The following is a 19,246-nucleotide window of genomic DNA, read 5'->3' as shown; positions in this document are numbered from 1 at the left end:
GGCTAAACGTTCGTGTAACATCACGCTATCATGTTGAAGAAAGAACGCAGTGACTAGCCTCTCGCAGTGGTGTCCAGAGGTGTGGTCCCGGCAGGACAGACACTGTCCCGTGAGCGGGTCGCACTGCTCAGCGTGGCCATTGCATGTGCAGGGCCGACAGTTAGGGAATCCCCAGTGTCCCGGCAGACAGCGGTCACACTGCCGCCCGTACGCTCTGGGAATACACTCGCACTGACCGGTGGCCTCGTGGCAGAAGGAGTGGACAGACCCCTCAGGACTGCAGTCACATGCTAAACCAACCACAGAGCACTATTATGCTTGTGAAATAAAAACACGCTGCAGTCTATGCTATTGACGAGTTGTACTTACGCCTGCAGCCTTGCGGCCCGAAAAGGAAGGTGGCTGGGGCGCATCTGTCGCAGTTCCTGCCAACCACGTTGGGGCGACACTGGCACTGGCCACCGCTCGGGTCACAGACCGTGCTGAGAGACCCCTGCGGGTCACACTGACAGGCTGAGAGACACAGAAGAGAGAGAAAGAGAGATAGAGTTAATTCATGGTAATTGGGACATTTCCTCTCAGTCATTTCAATGGCAAAAAGTGCTACAATTTACCTAAATTCACACTAAATAAACTTGACCAATATAAGTGGTTTTTTTTTTTTACCATCAAGATTTTTTTTATTACCAAATTTGATTGTTTTTCACCCAGCTATCCCACTTTTCTCCGCATTTTAGAGATCAACCAATATCTTTTACAAGAATTAAGGATTTGGACTATCGTCTCTATTGCGGTTACATGCTCATGTGATGTTGCTGTGCTAAGTCGACATGAAAACGTATCATTTGCACTCGTTTTTAAACATTACTAGTGATTTAATGTCATTGAAACGATCAGGAGCAAAAGAGAACTCATTTTGCTTGATACTTGACTGTTTCTGAGAGGCTGGTGCACATGTATTGAATGAGTATCAAACTGAGTTATTTTTGTCACTTTATAGGCCCTGGACGAATAAATACATGTGTCAAAATGCCCGTCTTTTCAAGAATCCTTGTAAACACAATAATTAGGTGTTAAGTGAAAGCAAACAGCTGAGAAAGAAAACATGTGTAACAGTATATTGGATCCGGGCCGCTCTTAAAGTGACAGCAGTCTGATATTCATACTGTTTGTCATTCATATTAATCAAACAACAAAAAAATGATGGTTGTCCTATTGCTTGCAATTAGTTTGTCATTAAGTTTTAACCCCAGACGGGTTTTTTTTTTTTTTATTAAGGCTAGTATTAGTTTTTGTTTAGTTTTTTAGTTTTTTTTTGTGATATTGAGTCTGATGACAAGAACTAGGACTTTTCTATGGTAATTTTTTTTATTATTATATATATATAATAAAGACATTATTTAAAGCAAAAATAACTAAATTGTGATATATATTTTACCGTGAAATAAAATGACTCTATATCAGCTATTATATTAATGTTTACTATTTAGAGCATTATTAATAGTCATTTAAATACTATATAAAGTATAGAAATAATATTTTTTCCAGGATGACAGTGAGATTATTGATGAGATGTATGTGTCATTTTTTACTGCTACTGTACATTGTCTGTTAATGCGCTACTGACTAAAATCATCAGGTATTTCATAATCTAGGCCGACAAAAATATGAATAATTCTGACAACATGCCACTCAAAATGAACTCTAATGTAATCTATTTACCGTTTTGTTTGTTATTTTCCTGACAATGTATAACTAGTCCAGTACACTCTTTTAACCGAATAAACAACACCTAAAACCTCATGTCAAACTGAAGTTAAAAACTAAAGTTTTTCCGGTTATAAAAAACAATATCGGTTGATCTCTTCTACATTTATCCATTACATTATTTCATGGCTGTAAAAATGCCTTTTGGCTAACATTTTAATATCAGTATGAGCAGGTTGGAGCTTGCATACAGTTTAGCATGAGCTCAAACCCAAAAAAGCCTCTCTGGTGGATGTGCAAGGCTTATAAATCACACTGAGGTAATTCACCGGAGCTCAACTCGACACCTCAGTGGCTCTGAGTTCAAACCACCTGCGTAAAAATGCTTGCTTAGTGTTTTGGCAAGTCATCTCACCACAAAATACCTAAAAAAACATAAGAGACTTAGAGAAGTCACTGGTGCAGGCCAGAAGAGTCAGGAGATGTTACTTTGTTTGCTACATATTAAAGAGTAGCCTTGAAATGTGGCCTACTTTTCCCAGATGGGAGTTTGACCGTGTTTTTACATTCTGTATCATATAAAGCTTGACAAGTTACAGTTTCTAAAAGTATGTCTTGAAGATGTCTTCGTGTGAAAGTCGTCATTTTCACACTAATATTTATAGTCAGCAAAGATTGCGTTGATTCACGCCTCCAGCCATGTCTTTTGCTGTTCTTCTTGTCCTGACAGTTGATGAAATGGTAAAGTCTCAGACAGGAAGCAAGCAAAGCAGTATAATTATGCCCGAGGCCTTGTAACAAGCTCTGACACGAGGCAGGAACGGAGGAAAATGAAAGCTGAATGAACGATGACAGAATGAAGTCTATCATAAAGGGAAAAGGGGATTCTTATGTGGTTAGAGAACGGTGCCAGAGTCATGCGATGATGACAGCCTGACAATATGTGTGTGTGTGTGTGTGTGCACTTTAAACAAAGTGGCAAGATCATAAAGATCAAGTTACTATGCTATTTGTGATAGTATAACTAGAATAAATAAAAATAAAAAAACTAGTAATTGTTGAAAGTATAGTGTGGGCATTACGCTTGCAAAAAATTGATGTGCATTTATGACAATGGATGATGGCTTGAAAACTGCAGTTGGTGCATTTTGACAATGTTTACTTTATGGTGTTTATACATTAATATGTTGAAGATGGTTGTAAGTATGCATATTTGATCTTCCTCACCTTTTAGAATGAGCTACATTAGTAAAAAATAAACATTTCAAAATAAGAGTATATTGGTATATCTCGGGCTAGTTTATAATTAACTTTAGTCTTGCATTGTGCATGACGTTTTTGTTTTGTTTTGCATTTGTCCTGTTTATTATTGGTATTTTGCTTGGACAAATATATATATATATTTTTTTTTTTTTTTTTTTTTTGTGAATGAGCAGTCTGCAATAGTAAATCACAGACATTTCAAAATTAGAGTCCTTGTGTATTTTACTCACTTGTGTGCTAAATGTAAATGTGTTTAGGAGCGTGTGTGCGAATAAAAACTAAGTCTAAACAGGTCCTTACATGATTTCCAAACTACATGAAGTTTGAAAATAGAATATTTAATATCTTAACTGGTATAACAAATCTCTTATTCTCATTTTAAGGTGTCTTAAATATGCAGTCAAAACCCAGAACTGTTGTGCATTCCACAGGTTTGCTTTCAGAGACGTTTGCAATCAATAATAATTTAAAAAAAAAACATAAATCGTAACTTTATGTCAATAGTTTTATTACTTCAGACAGAATTTGTTACTGTAACTCTGTTTGTATGTGTATATTTATCTGTTTATATGTGTATATTTATCTGTTTATATGTGTATATTTATCTGTTTATATGTGTATATTTATCTGTTTATCTGTGTATATTTATCTGTTTATATGTGTATATTTATCTGTTTATATGTGTATATTTATCTGTTTATATGTATATATTTATCTGTTTATATGTATATATTTATCTGTTTATATTTGTATATTTATCTGTTTATATTTGTATATTTATCTGTTTATATGTGTATATTTATCTGTTTATATGTATATATTTATCTGTTTATATTTGTATATTTATCTGTGAGTTAACACATATCATCAGAAATATTATTAGTTTAAAGTCGTTTTTTTATATTTAAGGTGGGTAATTTATTATGAAGTTATGGAGGTACCTTTAACTCCCTGGTGCAGAAAAGCGGACACGCTGAAGATGTAATTCCTGCAGATATCAGTCATGGGGGTTTTCACCACGGCTTGGCTGTTCTCCAAACAGCGGTAGCGCTGGAAGGTTTCCCAGGCGCTGTTGGTCACCATGTCTCCACCCTCTGAACCAGAGCCAGAGAAAATATCCAGGTTTTTGCAGTGTGGCATGAGGACGATCTGAGAGCAAGAATAGAAATCTGTCATTCAGCATTTGAAGATTCCAGTGCAGCTGATATTGTCTGTCTAATAGGGTAAAAGAGGGAGCCTACCGAGTCGATGAGAGTGTACGGTGACTGCACATCGCTGAGAGCCGAGTAGAGAGACAGACTCAAGCGCACGGTGTAGTTCAAGCCTTCTTCAAAACACACAGGCCTAGACAGCACCACATACCTGATGGGCAAAACCAAGAGAATACATTTTCTCAGATTTAACACTCAAAGACATCAGCTTAACGAATCCTAGTGAACCGCCATCTGAAGGTCCAGACACATTTTCCACTTGAATCGAGTGCTTTCAATAGAAATTGGCACATTCTAATATTCTGGATGAGGGAGAAAGATTTCCTCATGCAGATTTCGCAACAGGTTCAAGATGGTCATGCAGATATGCGGCACTGAACAACAGAATCTGCTTTGTTTGAAAGTGATTTCTCTTTCTGATGTGCTTCATGCATCACTACAATACTGACTATACACAATGGGTCTTTTTCTTGGCTGCAAATTTTCACCTAAATCCTGCTGATGTGATCGCATCTGACTTAAAACCTAACTAGACTGCATCCTAACTGAAGAGGCACATCAAAAGAACTGATTCTGAATGCTCTACATAGACAGTAACTCTGTGCCTTACAAATACCGTATTTTTCGGACTATAAGTCGCACCTGAGTATAAGTCGCATCAGTCCAAAAATACGTCATGACGAGGAAAAAAACATATATAAGTCACACTGGACTATAAGTCGCATTTATTTAGAACCAAGAACCAAGAGAAAACATTACCGTCTCCAGCCACGAGAGGGCGCTCTATGTTTTCAGTGTAGACTACAGGAGACGGTAATGTTTTCTCTTGGTTCATGTCTCTTAGTTCATGTCAAATTAATTTTGATAAATAAGTCGCACCTGACTATAAGTCGCAGGACCAGCTGAATAAAAGTGTGACTTATAGTCCGGAAAATACGGTACTCACTATGCAATTGACTTTACCTTAGCACTTAGACATTTTCATATTGGGGTGAACTAACCCTTTAAGCTTTGAATGCAATAAATGGGTATATCTATAATGAACACCTCTCTGGATTTGTTGCAATACATTCTGGAATTACGGGATTAACCTTACTTTCAATTTGGTTAAAATAAGCAAAATGTTGTTCATCTATAATAGCCTTCAGTGTTTTTTTTTTTTTGTATCATTTACATACTATTGTAGCTTTTATTAATATATTGAGTTAGCTTTTTAATGCAAGGTTTTGTATGACTTTTTTTTTTGCATTTAAATATTATATAGATATTTGATGAAAATCTTGAAAATATAAACTAGAAAATGTTGCTTTGGAAACTGACTGAAATAAATATGTTTAAGCTGGATTACTAAAACTGAACTGAACTCTATGAAGAAATGTGTCAAAAAAACTAAAACGAATAAAAACGACACAAAAGAACAACAAAATTACTAAAACTTAAACTAAAATTAAAATGGAATATATAAAAGTAAAAGATAATTCTAAATATATATATATAAAAAAAATACTACAGTAGTATAGAAATAATTACTGTAAAAAAAGAGTGATAAAATTCATTATTTATGTATTATTGTAGTTTTTATACATTTTTGATATGAGTTACATTTTTAGTAATTCGATTATACACTTTTGTTGTTTTTACTTATTTATTTGTTTTTGGGTTAAATTCATTTTTATTTCAGTTTTTACTTTAGTTAAGTTTTACAGTTAGTAGTTTTAGTGCTTTAACTTAGTTCAGTTAGTTGCCAAAACAGCATTTCACATTTTCATAGTAGACTTTTCAAATGTTTTGTGTAGTTTTTCATCTAATATTTAAGTTTTATTTTATTTCAGCTTTATTTCAATTGTTTTTAATCATTGTAGTTTATTTAAGGACTACATCTACATCATGATGACTTCAAATACTGCCTAGTTATTATTGGATGAAAGGTGCATCAGGTGGTCCATATTTTAAGATCTCATACCTGGATCCGGGATGCAGAGACACCACCTGGTTGTCATCGTCAGGCATTGTGTTTGCACAGCGGCTGTCGGCGGTAATGACGCGAGGCCTGATGACAGTCATCAACACTTCCTCCCACTGCTCTGGCAGCTACACGCCATGAAAGAGAGCAACAGATGATGTAATGATGTATCTGCTTAGCCTTTAACTCAAGGCTGCTCAAACATGTTCACGCTAGTGTTATACTTTAGAGGAAGTCACCTGAGGTTCATATCGGATGATAACGTCATACTCCATGGAGTAGGGGATGTTGTCGATGCTAAACTCAAGATAGGCACCTTCAGGAACGTTCACAAAACCAACGCCAGTCCAAGTAGGGGATCTGTCCTGAGGTTTGGGTCTCGGGACAACCGTCACACCCTACCGACAGAGAGATATATAGAGATACATCACTCAAACACTCAAAGACTTCGACAGATGCCGGTAATGAGGACACTTACAGGTCCAAACTTGGCGTCCTCTGCTTCGTAAGTGTAGTGGTCCAGAGCGATGAAGTAAAAACCAGATTCCACCTGGTCGCAGCGTCTGCCAAACATGTGCTCGCGACACTGACACTGACCCGTTTCTGGAGAGCAGCTGGGAAAAGAGATAACAAGAGGAGATTTAGATGGCCCTTCCTAAAGATCTGGAGGAAAATAGCTCTGGAGGACATATTTAATGCTTGAGACTCAAAACCTGTGAGAAACGGCACCCGTCTGTTTGTTGGACTGCAGTTAAAGCCTGGCTTTGAAACTCATGTAAATACAGTTTTCTTATTGGATGATACAAATTCAAATTCTGAAGAAAATGTAAGCTTTTTTAATCAATTGTGTTGTCGAAAATCTACTTCTGATCATAAAGAAAAGTAATAGCACAGCTCTCCTCAGAAAGCGGCATAAGTTAAAGGTGGTGGGTGGTGTTTTTATTGTTAACAAAATATGTTAATATATATATATAAACGAAAATTTATTTTGTGCTAGGTATACTACAAGCATATTTTTCATATTTATGTGCTAAATAAAATACCCTGCAGTTGTACTTTTGGCATACTATTTCAAGTTTACTTTAGGTACACTTTAAGTATCTTGCATTTAAAGACTGATATTATACAGAGATCATACAATCCTTATTAAAAGTTATATCAAACAACATTTTAAATGTAAAATTGAGAAATGTGCATTGTGCAATAAATATTAAGTTTAGATATCATTTTTAGTACTGTCAAACGATTAATCGCATCCAAAATTAAAGTTTTTGTTTAATGTATACGGTGTATATTTATTATGTATATATAAATAAACACACATACCGTATATATTTTGATAATATTTATGTTTATACATTTATATATTCATATTCTTATATTTTATATTATATATAAATATATTTAATGTGTAAAAAAAATTCTTAAATATATACATGCATGTTTTTTGTATTTATATATACATAATACATATACACACTATACAGACATATATTATGTAAACAAAAACTTTTATTTTGGATGCGATTAATCGCAATTAATCATTTGACAGCACTAATAATTTGATATTAGTAAATCTTAAGAAATATGTCAGCAAATTTCAGGACGTTTGTACTAGCTAATATAAGATGAAAAACTTAAATAAAAACTGAAAAAACACAAATGTTGCCTTGGCACCTAATTAAAATAAATGCTAGAATTATCTAAACTAAAATCGAAAATAAAAATAGATTAAAGCTATACAAAAATATGAATTACAGCAAAAGAAAAACTAATACAAATGACAAAAGCATAGAAAAATGGACTAAAACCTGATCTAATAATAATAGTAAATTATTCTAAAATACTAAAAATGGTAGCAATAATAATAGTGATAAAATGTATTTGAATGAGAGATTCAGGAACTAGTTTTACTCACTTGTTGTTGATTGCACCACCATGATCACAGTCACATGGTCTGCAGCCATCCATGTCGTTACTGAGACCCCAGTGCTGAGGCTATGAGAGAGAGAGAGAGAGAGAGAGAGATGGGGGAGAGAGGGAGAGGGTGGGGGGAGAGAGAGAGATGGGGAGAGAGAGAGAGAGAGAGAGAGAGAGTTAAAAGACCATTTAAACACCACAGTGTTTACGACAGACCTCACAAGAAGCAAAATGTAAGCAGCGGTTCTTAAAGGCAAATGATCACATTCTGGAATAACTGAATGCAAGTAATCTGGAGAAATAAATAAATATAATTGTTAAAATTAAAAGGTGTCCTGGAGCTTCCAGTGTCCAGCCTGGTAGAGGAGTAAAAGTGCTCAAAAGTAGAAAATTGGTGGTTGAGGAGGTGCGCCAGCGAGAGCAAGCAACGAGATGTGCAAAAGCAGCCTCACAGATAATCAAGGCCAGTGGATGAGGTGGGAAGGTGTGGAGCTCTCTTGGAAGGAGCTGTGAGGCACGGAAGACTTCCAGATCAGCTTCCTTTTACAAACCACTGATGATGTCCTGCCTTCACCAGTACCTCAACCAATGGTTCAGAGAAGATCCAGAGAAGATCAGCGAACCTGAAACACATCTTGGTTGGCTGTAAGGTAAGCCTGATGCAAGGCTGGTATACCTGGAGGCACAACCAAGCACTGAAGTGTCTTGCGGTGTTTCTGGGGAACAGGAAGACATCCATCAACTCCCTTCCTCTGTTAGGACATCGTGCAAAGGGAAAGGAGTTTGTGGGTGAAGGGGCACGTGGGGTCAAGGTAAAGACCCCAAACACTGGCCAGCTGAGAGGAGCTTGTGACTGGAAGCTCTCTGTCGACTTAAATCATAAGCTCTTGCTTCCCGGATGAAATTGCAGTTATCAACCTTAGACCTGGTTCTCTTCACTATGTACTGCGTACATCATAGAGCTCACTGTGCCCTGGGAGGATGCGGTGGAGGAGGCCTATGAACGCAAGAGCCTTAATATTCTGGGCTGGCAGATAATGCAAAGCAACGTGGCTGGAAAACAACCTAGTCCTACCACCTTGTATCAATGCACATTTAATAAAACTGTTGTATGATTTACAATTATTTACAAAAGTGTCACATTACATATTATAAAAGCACAATGCACAAAGAAATATGAATGAACTGATCAAGTAAGCAGAAGACGCACCAGACACTGGTCACAGTTCCTTCCGGTAACCAGACGTTTACAGTAGCAGTTTCCTGAGTCTGTATCGCATGGACTTGCACCTGGAACCGTCCCCAAAGCATTGCACGTGCATGCTGGGTAACAACAAAACAGAAGGAACTTTTATTTGAGATGTTTCAAAAACATTTGTCCACATGAATTGATGAATGATTTGGGTTGGCTTTATATTGTGCATGGCATGGACTTACGCTGGCATCCCAGAGGGTCATCGCTGAGTCCGTAATGGCCCTGTTTGCACTGGTCACAGCGCTCACCCTCCACATTAGGCTTACAGCGACACTGACCCGCGATCAGTCCGAGAGACACGTCTGTCAGCGGATCACACACCCCACCGTTGAGAGAGCCGACCGGATCACAGTTACAGGCTGGAAAAGATCAATCCGGACAGCGTACTTAAAGACAATAGGAGGAACTGTGGACAGCTGGGAAAACTAACACACGGAGCCATGGAAATTCACTGCAGTAAAGATGCTCTGTGTCAACTTTTTTATCGCGCTACTGTTTTTTGCTACTAATTTTGTTAAAACTATCTAGTACAAAGTTCACGAAAGATACTTCCATTGTTTAGCATTGTTCACACTACAAATACTGGACACACAACAATAAAATTTATTTTGTTAACATTAGTTAACACATTTTTACAGAATTTATTCATCTACAATGTGCATTGATGTTAATATAATATATTAACATTGATATATATATAGATTAACATTTATATATATATTTTTCTTCTTTTTTTTCAGAATTAATGCTAATTAATACTTAATACTTAAACATTCATTTAAATATCTACAAAATAATTAGTTAATAAACATATTTTTTGTTAATCCCGTGTTTGTTTAGAAGTTATTAATGAATACTAGTTTGAAATGCTAAAAATACACATAGAAATGTACATTAATCAAATAAATAAATAGTATTTTTATTGTTAATCCAAGTTCATAATTGGATTAATATTAACAAATTGTATTGCATTTTAAGCTATTATCATAGATTGATGTAAAACTCAGACACCACATTTCTGCTTTGTGGTCAAAGAGTTCAAACTGGAAAAACCTCAGTCACCACAACAAAAGAGGAATGTGAAACCCTAGACGCGTGTGGTTTGAGGAAGGTACGTGCTTCACCTTGTGGTAACGGACTACTTCAAAGCCCAGGTGTTTCTGCTCCCAAATCTGCACAAGCAGAGATGAACAAAGCAACAGCTAGACCAGACTCTCATCACAAACTAGACCAGACAGGTAGAGGAGCAGTGGCCGTCTGAAGGGGGAAGAAACCTCAGAGGAAATGAAAGGAGAGGAAATGAGAGGGGACACGTACACTCGCAGATGTTGGGGTCGCGGATGTCTTTCTCCGGATGCTGGTAGAAGAAGGGCTTGCACTGCTCACACTTGTGACCCATGGTGTTGTGTCTGCAGTCGTCGCACACGCCGCCGCTCACGTTACCCGACGCCTGATACACGGCCATGTCGAAATGACAGGAATCAGAGTGATGGTTGCAGTTACACTCTGTGAAAGAAGCAAAGAAATGGCAGATGATTAAGTAACAACTGTAACAAAGAAACAATTTTGACAAAGTATGACAACGTTTAAAAACTATAATGCATTAACAGCACGACAAATTACGACATAAAAACTGTAATGGAGTAACAGTTATACAATAAAGAACAACGTTTATAAACTATAATGCAGTAACAACTGCACGACATTTAAAAACTAAAATGCAATAACTACAGCATAGCAAAGAATTATGATGTTTATAGACTATAACGCCAGCATTATAAACAATTACAACTTTTAAAAATTATAATGCAGAAATAATTTCACAAATGCATTGCCATGTTTAAAAACTATAACGCAGTAATGATTGCATAACATAGAATTGAAAGTTTAAAGACTATAACCATGTTTACGAGAATTACTATGTGTAAAAACTATTACGCCCCTGTCACACTGCGATTACGGAAAATACACGGGTAATGTGTCCTGGCAATTGGCGCTAGATTTTTCCCCTTTCACACTGTCAGTGATTACCTGGAATATGTGCGTGCTTTCACACACAACCCGTAATGGTCCCGTAACGACACGTGACATCAGGGCGTGACGTGTAATGTACGAGTTGAAAATGTTAGGCACGTTATACTTTCACTAAAGCTGGCGAACGATCTCAGCTTCAGGAACTAACTGATCTCTGCTTCATTACAGTTTGCACATATTTTTTTTTCGGCGTGAACGTTGATCTTCCTTCAAAACACCTGGTAAAAGAGTTGCACGATAACGTGTGTCATCAATACGACTTTACGGCATTAGTTCTGTCTTTTACTCACACAGAGCTTGTTCCGGGACTGAACCCGGCAATGTTACTAGGTCACCAACCCGGGACTGATCCCGGAATCAGTCCCAGGATGCGTTTGTGTTCACACAGAAGGTGACCCAGCAATTTTCCGGGACCGATGTGCAATGTGCAATGTGAAAGGGGCTTTAGTGGTGCCACAGATCACAAAACTCATGGTTCAGATCACATTACGGAGTCTGAGTCACCGATCGGATCATTTAAAACATTATGTTTAATTAAAAAAAATATGTATTAAATAACTCAAAGCCATGTGATGAAACCATTAAGTAAAATGTAATAGTGCATTTTCATTATATTTTGACATAAATATCACTACACTTTATAACCAGAATTCACTTTGTCATAAACAGTAATTTTTAAATAAATTAAAAGCATGAAAAAAAGAGCATGATTTCATTGGCCATCGCTGAACATTGCAGGAGATCATACTTTTACAGGCGTTGGTGTTGCGTCCCTCCGCGGGTCTCCAGGGCAGGTCATGGTAAAAGTCCTGACAGCGCTCACAGTTCAGCCCCATGGTGTTATGATTACACATACAATGGCCATGGACCTACGGCAAAACAGACATAACAATGATAACCAAGAACAAAATAAATGTAATCAAACTGAGACTATGTGTGGAACAGGATATTTAAAGGCACCACAAATTATAAACAAGTAAGTCTTGTTCTCCTGTCCTCAGGAATTAATTTGAGCTAATTTCCTACTCAGACCCTACCAGAGAAAAGTTTCTTCATACAACAGAAACTTGGAGTTGCTCAGAACGGTCTACAAATCCGGCCCTAAACCAGATGGCAACAGGAAATGTTTATACTGGATGCATCTGGTCTGCATTAAACAAGCCCCAGTCCTGGCACAGACACAGATCTAGATGCAGTCTACATGTGAGCTTTCCCAAAACTGCTCTGTGCCTGGAGATGATCTGGAGTCACTTCAGTGCCTCTGAATAAAGTTCTTGCACATAAAAAGGTAGTGAGATTGAGATCTGGATGTAATATCTGTTCATTACGTTTTTCTAAGGACCGCAAAAGACTGAGACACATCTCAGTGCAGACGGATTGCAAACAGAGAAGACTGCAGACTAAACAGGAACCTCGTTCCTTTGGTGTATTTCGTCTTTGGCTTTTCAAATCATTTATCTAAAACCACAGAAACACATGCTATACTTCAAGCATAAATGAAACACAACCAAAAAAGGTTTGTAAACAACAGACACTGCGTGCATTTTCTCTGCCACAGGGTTATTTGCTCTGTAAACTATTCAATAATGAAACCACGAGGCGGTCCGCATGCTTTCATACTAATGTGAAACAGATCCAAACTGAATTAGCTGCAGACTGTGATGTGACTTCAAACGATTTCTTCCCATGACAAATGTGTGTGAGATGTTTTCTTCAAAGCGGAGGTTTAAAAAGCCACAAAAGGGTCTGCTGCATTTAAATGTGGCATAAATCAAACACCAATTCCTATTAAATTTGCTTTATTTATCTACAATTCATTCTGGTATATTGCTGCATTAAAACGTTATAATTTCAGCTCAGTCAGTTCGTAATTGCTAAGTCAATTTGTGGTGGCGATTAGAGGGGAAAATTAAGAATAAATTTAATATAAAAAAATAACTATAATTAAAATATAACAATAAATACTATAATTGCACAAAAAAAATGTAAAATATATAATGTAAAAATAATAAAATATAAAAATAATCAAAGTTATCAATATGCATGGCTTAAAACTCACCATGCCCTCCACGACCTCTCCCGCTCCATCGACGGGGGCGCACTCAGACGCGTGACCATAGCAAAAACAGTTTCCTCTGACCACCATGTCGTAGACTGAGTAGTAGTACTTCTCCTTGATCTCCATACGTGAGTCCAGAAGATTGTCCCCGAGAGTGTGCAGCTTAGTGAACTTCACCCTCAGATTAGTGATCTTTAACATGTCTATAAATGAAATGAAGCAAGAAGTTGGGTTCACACTTTTACACCACTTAATGAAAAGCATGTATATTAAAAAATGTTCATTTGTGTCCTTACTTTGAATTCTGGGGCTGTAGGGATCATCAATCCTGAAGACTGGATCCAAGACCCTAAAGATGGCCTTCAGAGGCCAAAGGACCAAGAGTCAATGGAAAATCCAGTATATGAGCAAGTATTCGCCAGAAGCACGGTGCATTTCCAGAGCTCACCTCACCCTCAGTCGAGGGTTCAATGTCAGAGTAGCGGGAATCGCAGATAACGTCGTCCACTTTGGTCATGGGTCCTTGAGAGACGAAGGGGAAGGAGGACTCGCAGTCATAGGCGAAGTAACGGTACACTTGCCAAGTCTTCCCGAAGTCTGACGACCGTTCGATCACCATAGCAGCAGGTCTGAACGTCTAGATAGGGAGCATGAGAGGACACGGCCCACTTTCAATTGATACTCAAATATGGATGATAATCCTACATCATCAGGATTGATCCTTCCTTACATAATATCTATACTGGTTTTTTGGTTACACTTTATCTTAAGGTGGCATTACCTTACAGGTTAGTGTTAGTTGCTTGAAATTATGACTAATTAACTGTTATTGAAGTAATTGCATGTAATGTATGTAACTATGTCACCTTAATATAAAGTGTTTTAATGCGTGCCGTAAAAATACCACTAAATCATGATGAAATGTGACATTTTTGATTATAAACAATAATAATAATAGGTTTTTAAGAAAGCGTCAATATGGAAATTCTGGCCTAAAAATAATCTATTATTATTGTCATGTTATAGCCATTAACAGATAAATGGATGCCATTAAAATAATATTTTCATAAAAAATAAAACACTAAAATAAATCAATTTAAATGCTGCACATGAATTTATGCATTCACTTATAAGTTATAGTGATTTATTTATGTTCTTGTCATTTTTAGCCGTTTTTTTTATATATAGCTTTCGTTAATTACATTTTTTGTTAAATCCAACAACAAATAAACAGCATATTGTTAGCAATTATAAAACTAGTGATGTAGTTTTATTTTATTATGGAACGACATCTCTAGTTTCATAATTTCAATGTTTTTTAAGGCACAATGTTAAATAGCTAGACACTGTACTGTTATTATGCAATTATGAAAATGTCCATTCAGTTTAAGTACTGATATCGATATTGCCATTACTGGCTTGGATAGAATTTGGTATTGGATCAAAAATAATGTTATATTATAATATATTATAACAAACAAATAGTGATGAAAGTTTTGTCCCTGCAATCGTTCCAATCAGCATCACATGAGCACTATTGTTCTCTTGACGCCAGTCGTTTCATATGCGCTCTCTCTGGTTTCTTTGAACTGCATTGCTGAAGAGAGATCATGCTGAAATGTAATCTTCAGCTAAAGCATTCCAGTCGTCTCAGTCAGCTGCACAGCCGGGTTTATCCCAGACCTCCCACGGCTCCCACACACTGAGCAGCACTTCCCCTCCTGCCAGCCCCCCTTCCTACCAGCGCAAATCTCACCTCAGCCCGGGGCTGTGGCGACACCTTCCCCCCAAAACACACATCACCAGCTGACTGTCCCCTCAGCACTTACTTTAAAGGTCATGATAAGGTGGGTGAAGTGGAACTCTGCCTCCAGGTTCAACTGGATTGTGACGTTCTCCAGGCCTGAGAAAGAGAGAGATAAAACATGCCTTAAGACAAAGAGTTGCATTTCTCCACATTTATTAATGCAGTTCCATTAGTTAAGTCCCAAACTGTTCTTTAGGCTGTTTTCTTGCATCTGTGGTTTCATGAAGAACTTTTCAAGAACCATTCCATTCCATAGAAAAGTTATTTACATGTTTAAAATGCTCTTCACACACAAAGGGGCTCTTTTAAGAACTGTTTGAAGAGTTCTTTGGGGAACCAAAAATCATTCTTCAATCTTTATTTTTTATTATCTCATGGTCTTAAAATACTTTAATACAATGACTTAATATAAAAGCTTAAAAACTGCCCCCCATTCACTTTCATTCTATGCATAAAACAACAAAATATATAGAATATCTATCTATCTATCTATCTATCTATCTATCTATCTATCTATCTATCTATATATATATATATATATATATATATATATATATATATATATATATATATATACACACACATTCTCTTGTTGTACAAACAAGGGTGATAATAATGGCAATTCTTATTTTTGTAGGATTTTATTCTCATTATTTGTCATGAACCCTATCTTGAATATGTTATAATATATACATTATTATTTAATTATGTTTACTAAATAGTAGTTTAAAAGCAAATCCTTAAAAGTCTCTAAATGAAATGAAAGTCTCTATTTGTTCTCTATTTAATCTAACTGCTAGTTAGGAGAAACAATTTAGATTAAAAAGATCTTTTGTATGATGTTTTGGTAATGCTTTACAATAAGGTTTCATTTGTTAAAATTAGTTAGCTGCACGTTACCAAGAAACTAACAATGAAAATACTGCTTAATGTTTATTAATCTTAGTCAAAGTTGATTTAAAAATGTATTAATACATTGTTAAGATCAAAGGTTGCATTTGTTAATATTATTTTATGGACCTACGCTTACAAGAAATAAAAATGAACAGTTGTTTTTTACGCATCATGGTATTGAACGCGTCATGAAGACTGACAGAAGAGAAGAAATTGTTGAATGAAGTCATTATTTTGTTTTCTTTATGCACAAAAGTATTCTCTTAGCTTTATAAAATTAAGGTTGAACCACTGATGTCTCGTGGACTATTTTAACAATATCCTTACTACCTTTATTGGTCTTGAAGTGTCAATTGTGTTGTTGGAGAGTCAGAAAGCTTTCGGATTTCATCAAAAATAACTTAATTTGTGTTCCAAAGATGAACAAAGGTTTTACAGTTTTGGAACGACATGAGGGAGAGTAATTAATTACATTATTATGGGTGAAACCATTCCATTAACTCATAGGATCTTTATTGTAAAGTGTCACCAATTTTTTTCCATTAATGTAATAGGAACATCTGCATCTTGTACATTAAAAAGCAATGCACAATTCCCCTAATAGTACTTCAGAACTCTACTGCTCGATGGATGCACTAAACATCTGCTTTTTTAATGGGAAAAGTCTTTGGGGGTCCATAAACATCAAAAATAAGAATAAACAGATTCATATTTTTAATTAAGTAGGAGGTCACCCCTGGTATTCTCAGGCCTTTGGCCCAGTTGGCTAATGGACCCCATACTCTCTCCTAAACCATACAGTCACAGGCTTCTCTGGTTGCATTCATGGCCCCTCGTTTCCTGTCCCACTACATTTCACACTCCTCCGCTGCAATAAGCAGTAAATCTCTGGATTTCTATTTCCTCTGTCTGTTTGAGTCATCGAGGAACATATGGCTTGTAGAACTGTACATTCTTATAGCTTGCAGCAGCTGGACCTTCTCCATGTTGGCCGAAAATGTTTCGCAACTCAACCAAGTGGGTGGTTAAAGGATAATGGACGTTTTCCAATGTAAAGTATGTCTTAAAATCTAACGATGTGAGGAACAGAATAGAATTTAAGTCATTATTCACTGAAAGTTGCTCTCAAACTACATTTGCATTTCTGCTTATTCAAAATTACGTTGCAACACAACAACCAAGGACAGTTGTTAAAGGGTCACACAACTCTAAGAGTAAAAATAAGAGTGGCTATGCTATGGCAAAAAATAAGGGAAAATAAAAAAAAAATGTCATGTGTTTTTAACATTAAGTAAAACAATTGAGTACATTAATCAGGGTTTTTTTTATTTATTATTGGACTGAAACAGCATGGGATAAATGACACAATCTTCAATTGGCAGGTAGAAAACTCTTTCCCAAGGGAAAAAGACATGTCATTCCACACTTTAAAGACTGGTCATCACCTTAACTGGTCAGCAATTACACAACTGCTTTGAAGTAGTGAGTCCCTCCATTGGTCTGATTATAGGGGAACTAACGGACACACTAATGAGAGAGCGTTCCCTCTAATAAGACTTTGTTTCACAGCTTTCATTAATTCCCGTGAGAACTACACGATCTTTGACTGAGTAAACACCTAAAATAGTACTGAATAGTATTGAAAAGAAAGGAAGATGTGCAATTGTTTGGTTTGGAGTCACAACACAACTCACCATTTTCTGACTGCCACCAAGTCTTGAGGCGGTTAGGGGCGAACGTAGTCACGACATTTTCGATTCTGTGGCTGGTTACTTGGTGTATGCTTTCATCGTAGGTTCCCCTGGAATCGCACACAAAGCACTTCTTCTCTTCCTGCGATGGAGGGGGTGGAAAAACCAGATAATGTCAATGGCATTCTTGTGACGTAGGAACTTCTCCAAACCAAATGAATGACTGTGAGTGTCCCTGAGATACTGTAGCAAGTCAACCCACTTGGTCTGACTTACATGACACAGCTTTTTCAAAGTCTGATGGCCCACAGAGAGCATTGGTTTCATGTGGAGGCCAGATGTTCAGAGCTGCTTTGTGACATTTTCTTTTAATTAAAAACCTATTTAAGCAATTTGACTCTATTGAGGGCAATTGGCTCGAAAATTGGGACATATGTTGAGTTGTAATGTGTCTAGTGCGTTAAAATAAGTTCCTGTCCGCCTTCACCTCATAACCTCCATTTGACCTCTTCTCCAACTCAATATGTTGCACTGCAAAGGTATTTAAATGATTAAACGTGAAAAGAGATGACGATAAACGGATCAAAAGAACCGATCCAATATGTCTCGAGACAACACTTGGAAGTAATTATCTCCCTGTTATGGTGTGGTATGAGTGATTATCACTCAGCCATAGCATCAACAACCCCCTATAAACCTGCAGATTGACTTTTTGAAGATTCGGAAGACCCACATGAGATGTTCAATGGCCCTATGTAAAACATTTTAAGGCATTTGGTCTGGAAGGAAGTAGTCTAGACATTCTAGAGTCAAAGGAAACAAATCTCTAAAGACAAACATGTTCCAAAAACACCCACATGAAATAACAGCACAGCATTAAAGCTCTCTCTGAAGATGTTACAGATAAAAGCCCCAAAGGGTGTTGGAAGAAATCCCACAAGTGGAAATAAACCACATGAATTCTCAATTGTGGCAATAAAATACAATTATCAGGCGAGTATAGAGCCCTAAGGGATGCAGTTTTCATTTCGAATTAATAAACAGTATATCATTTCATGACATGACTATTAAATTAATTAGAACTTGAAAAATAAAATACATTTATAGCACTACGTAATGATTCAATAATTCAAACTTAATTGCTAAACTTTTAATGCCAAAACAGCTATATTTAATCAACAATGAAGGATAACTGTTTGCAACACATAGGTTACCTGCAAATGACTGACTATACAAAAAGGCTCAGGTTTCTGGAGTCCACATGTGGAGGTGGCCGAGAGTTGGTGTGCTCTTCCAATGAGAAGATCTCCTGTGGCGGGATAACAGCTCCCCTCTGTGCAAACATCTCCCAGCTCAGGCACATCTGCCAGAGCCCATGCCCCTAAAACTTTGTGGAAGAAAAACTGTTATATGCATCTGGTTGTAGTGAAATGAAATACAAT

The 19,246-nt window shown here is 36.8% G+C and overlaps 1 protein-coding gene across 1 annotated transcript in view; it reads right to left on the bottom strand.

Moving 5' to 3' along the window:
* lamb1a (laminin, beta 1a) overlaps window positions 1-19,246 on the bottom strand; it is a 32,352-nt gene that overhangs the window by 12,677 nt on the left and 429 nt on the right. The window contains exons 2-19 of the mRNA XM_052597546.1: window positions 19,019-19,191; window positions 17,808-17,946; window positions 15,242-15,315; window positions 13,861-14,049; window positions 13,709-13,772; window positions 13,413-13,615; window positions 12,102-12,222; window positions 10,637-10,825; window positions 9,502-9,678; window positions 9,275-9,387; window positions 8,063-8,142; window positions 6,623-6,758; window positions 6,384-6,542; window positions 6,145-6,272; window positions 4,212-4,332; window positions 3,912-4,119; window positions 370-513; window positions 59-290 (exon numbers count right to left, since the gene is read on the bottom strand). Of these exons, the coding sequence (XP_052453506.1) occupies window positions 59-290; window positions 370-513; window positions 3,912-4,119; window positions 4,212-4,332; window positions 6,145-6,272; window positions 6,384-6,542; window positions 6,623-6,758; window positions 8,063-8,142; window positions 9,275-9,387; window positions 9,502-9,678; window positions 10,637-10,825; window positions 12,102-12,222; window positions 13,413-13,615; window positions 13,709-13,772; window positions 13,861-14,049; window positions 15,242-15,315; window positions 17,808-17,946; window positions 19,019-19,191 (2,650 nt within the window). The remainder of the gene's footprint in view (window positions 1-58; window positions 291-369; window positions 514-3,911; window positions 4,120-4,211; window positions 4,333-6,144; window positions 6,273-6,383; window positions 6,543-6,622; window positions 6,759-8,062; window positions 8,143-9,274; window positions 9,388-9,501; window positions 9,679-10,636; window positions 10,826-12,101; window positions 12,223-13,412; window positions 13,616-13,708; window positions 13,773-13,860; window positions 14,050-15,241; window positions 15,316-17,807; window positions 17,947-19,018; window positions 19,192-19,246) is intronic.

Source organism: Carassius gibelio, chromosome B25, assembly GCF_023724105.1.
Source record: "Carassius gibelio isolate Cgi1373 ecotype wild population from Czech Republic chromosome B25, carGib1.2-hapl.c, whole genome shotgun sequence".
NCBI classification, from domain to species: Eukaryota; Metazoa; Chordata; class Actinopteri; order Cypriniformes; family Cyprinidae; genus Carassius; species Carassius gibelio.
This window is presented reverse-complemented; position numbering and strand designations above follow the sequence as displayed.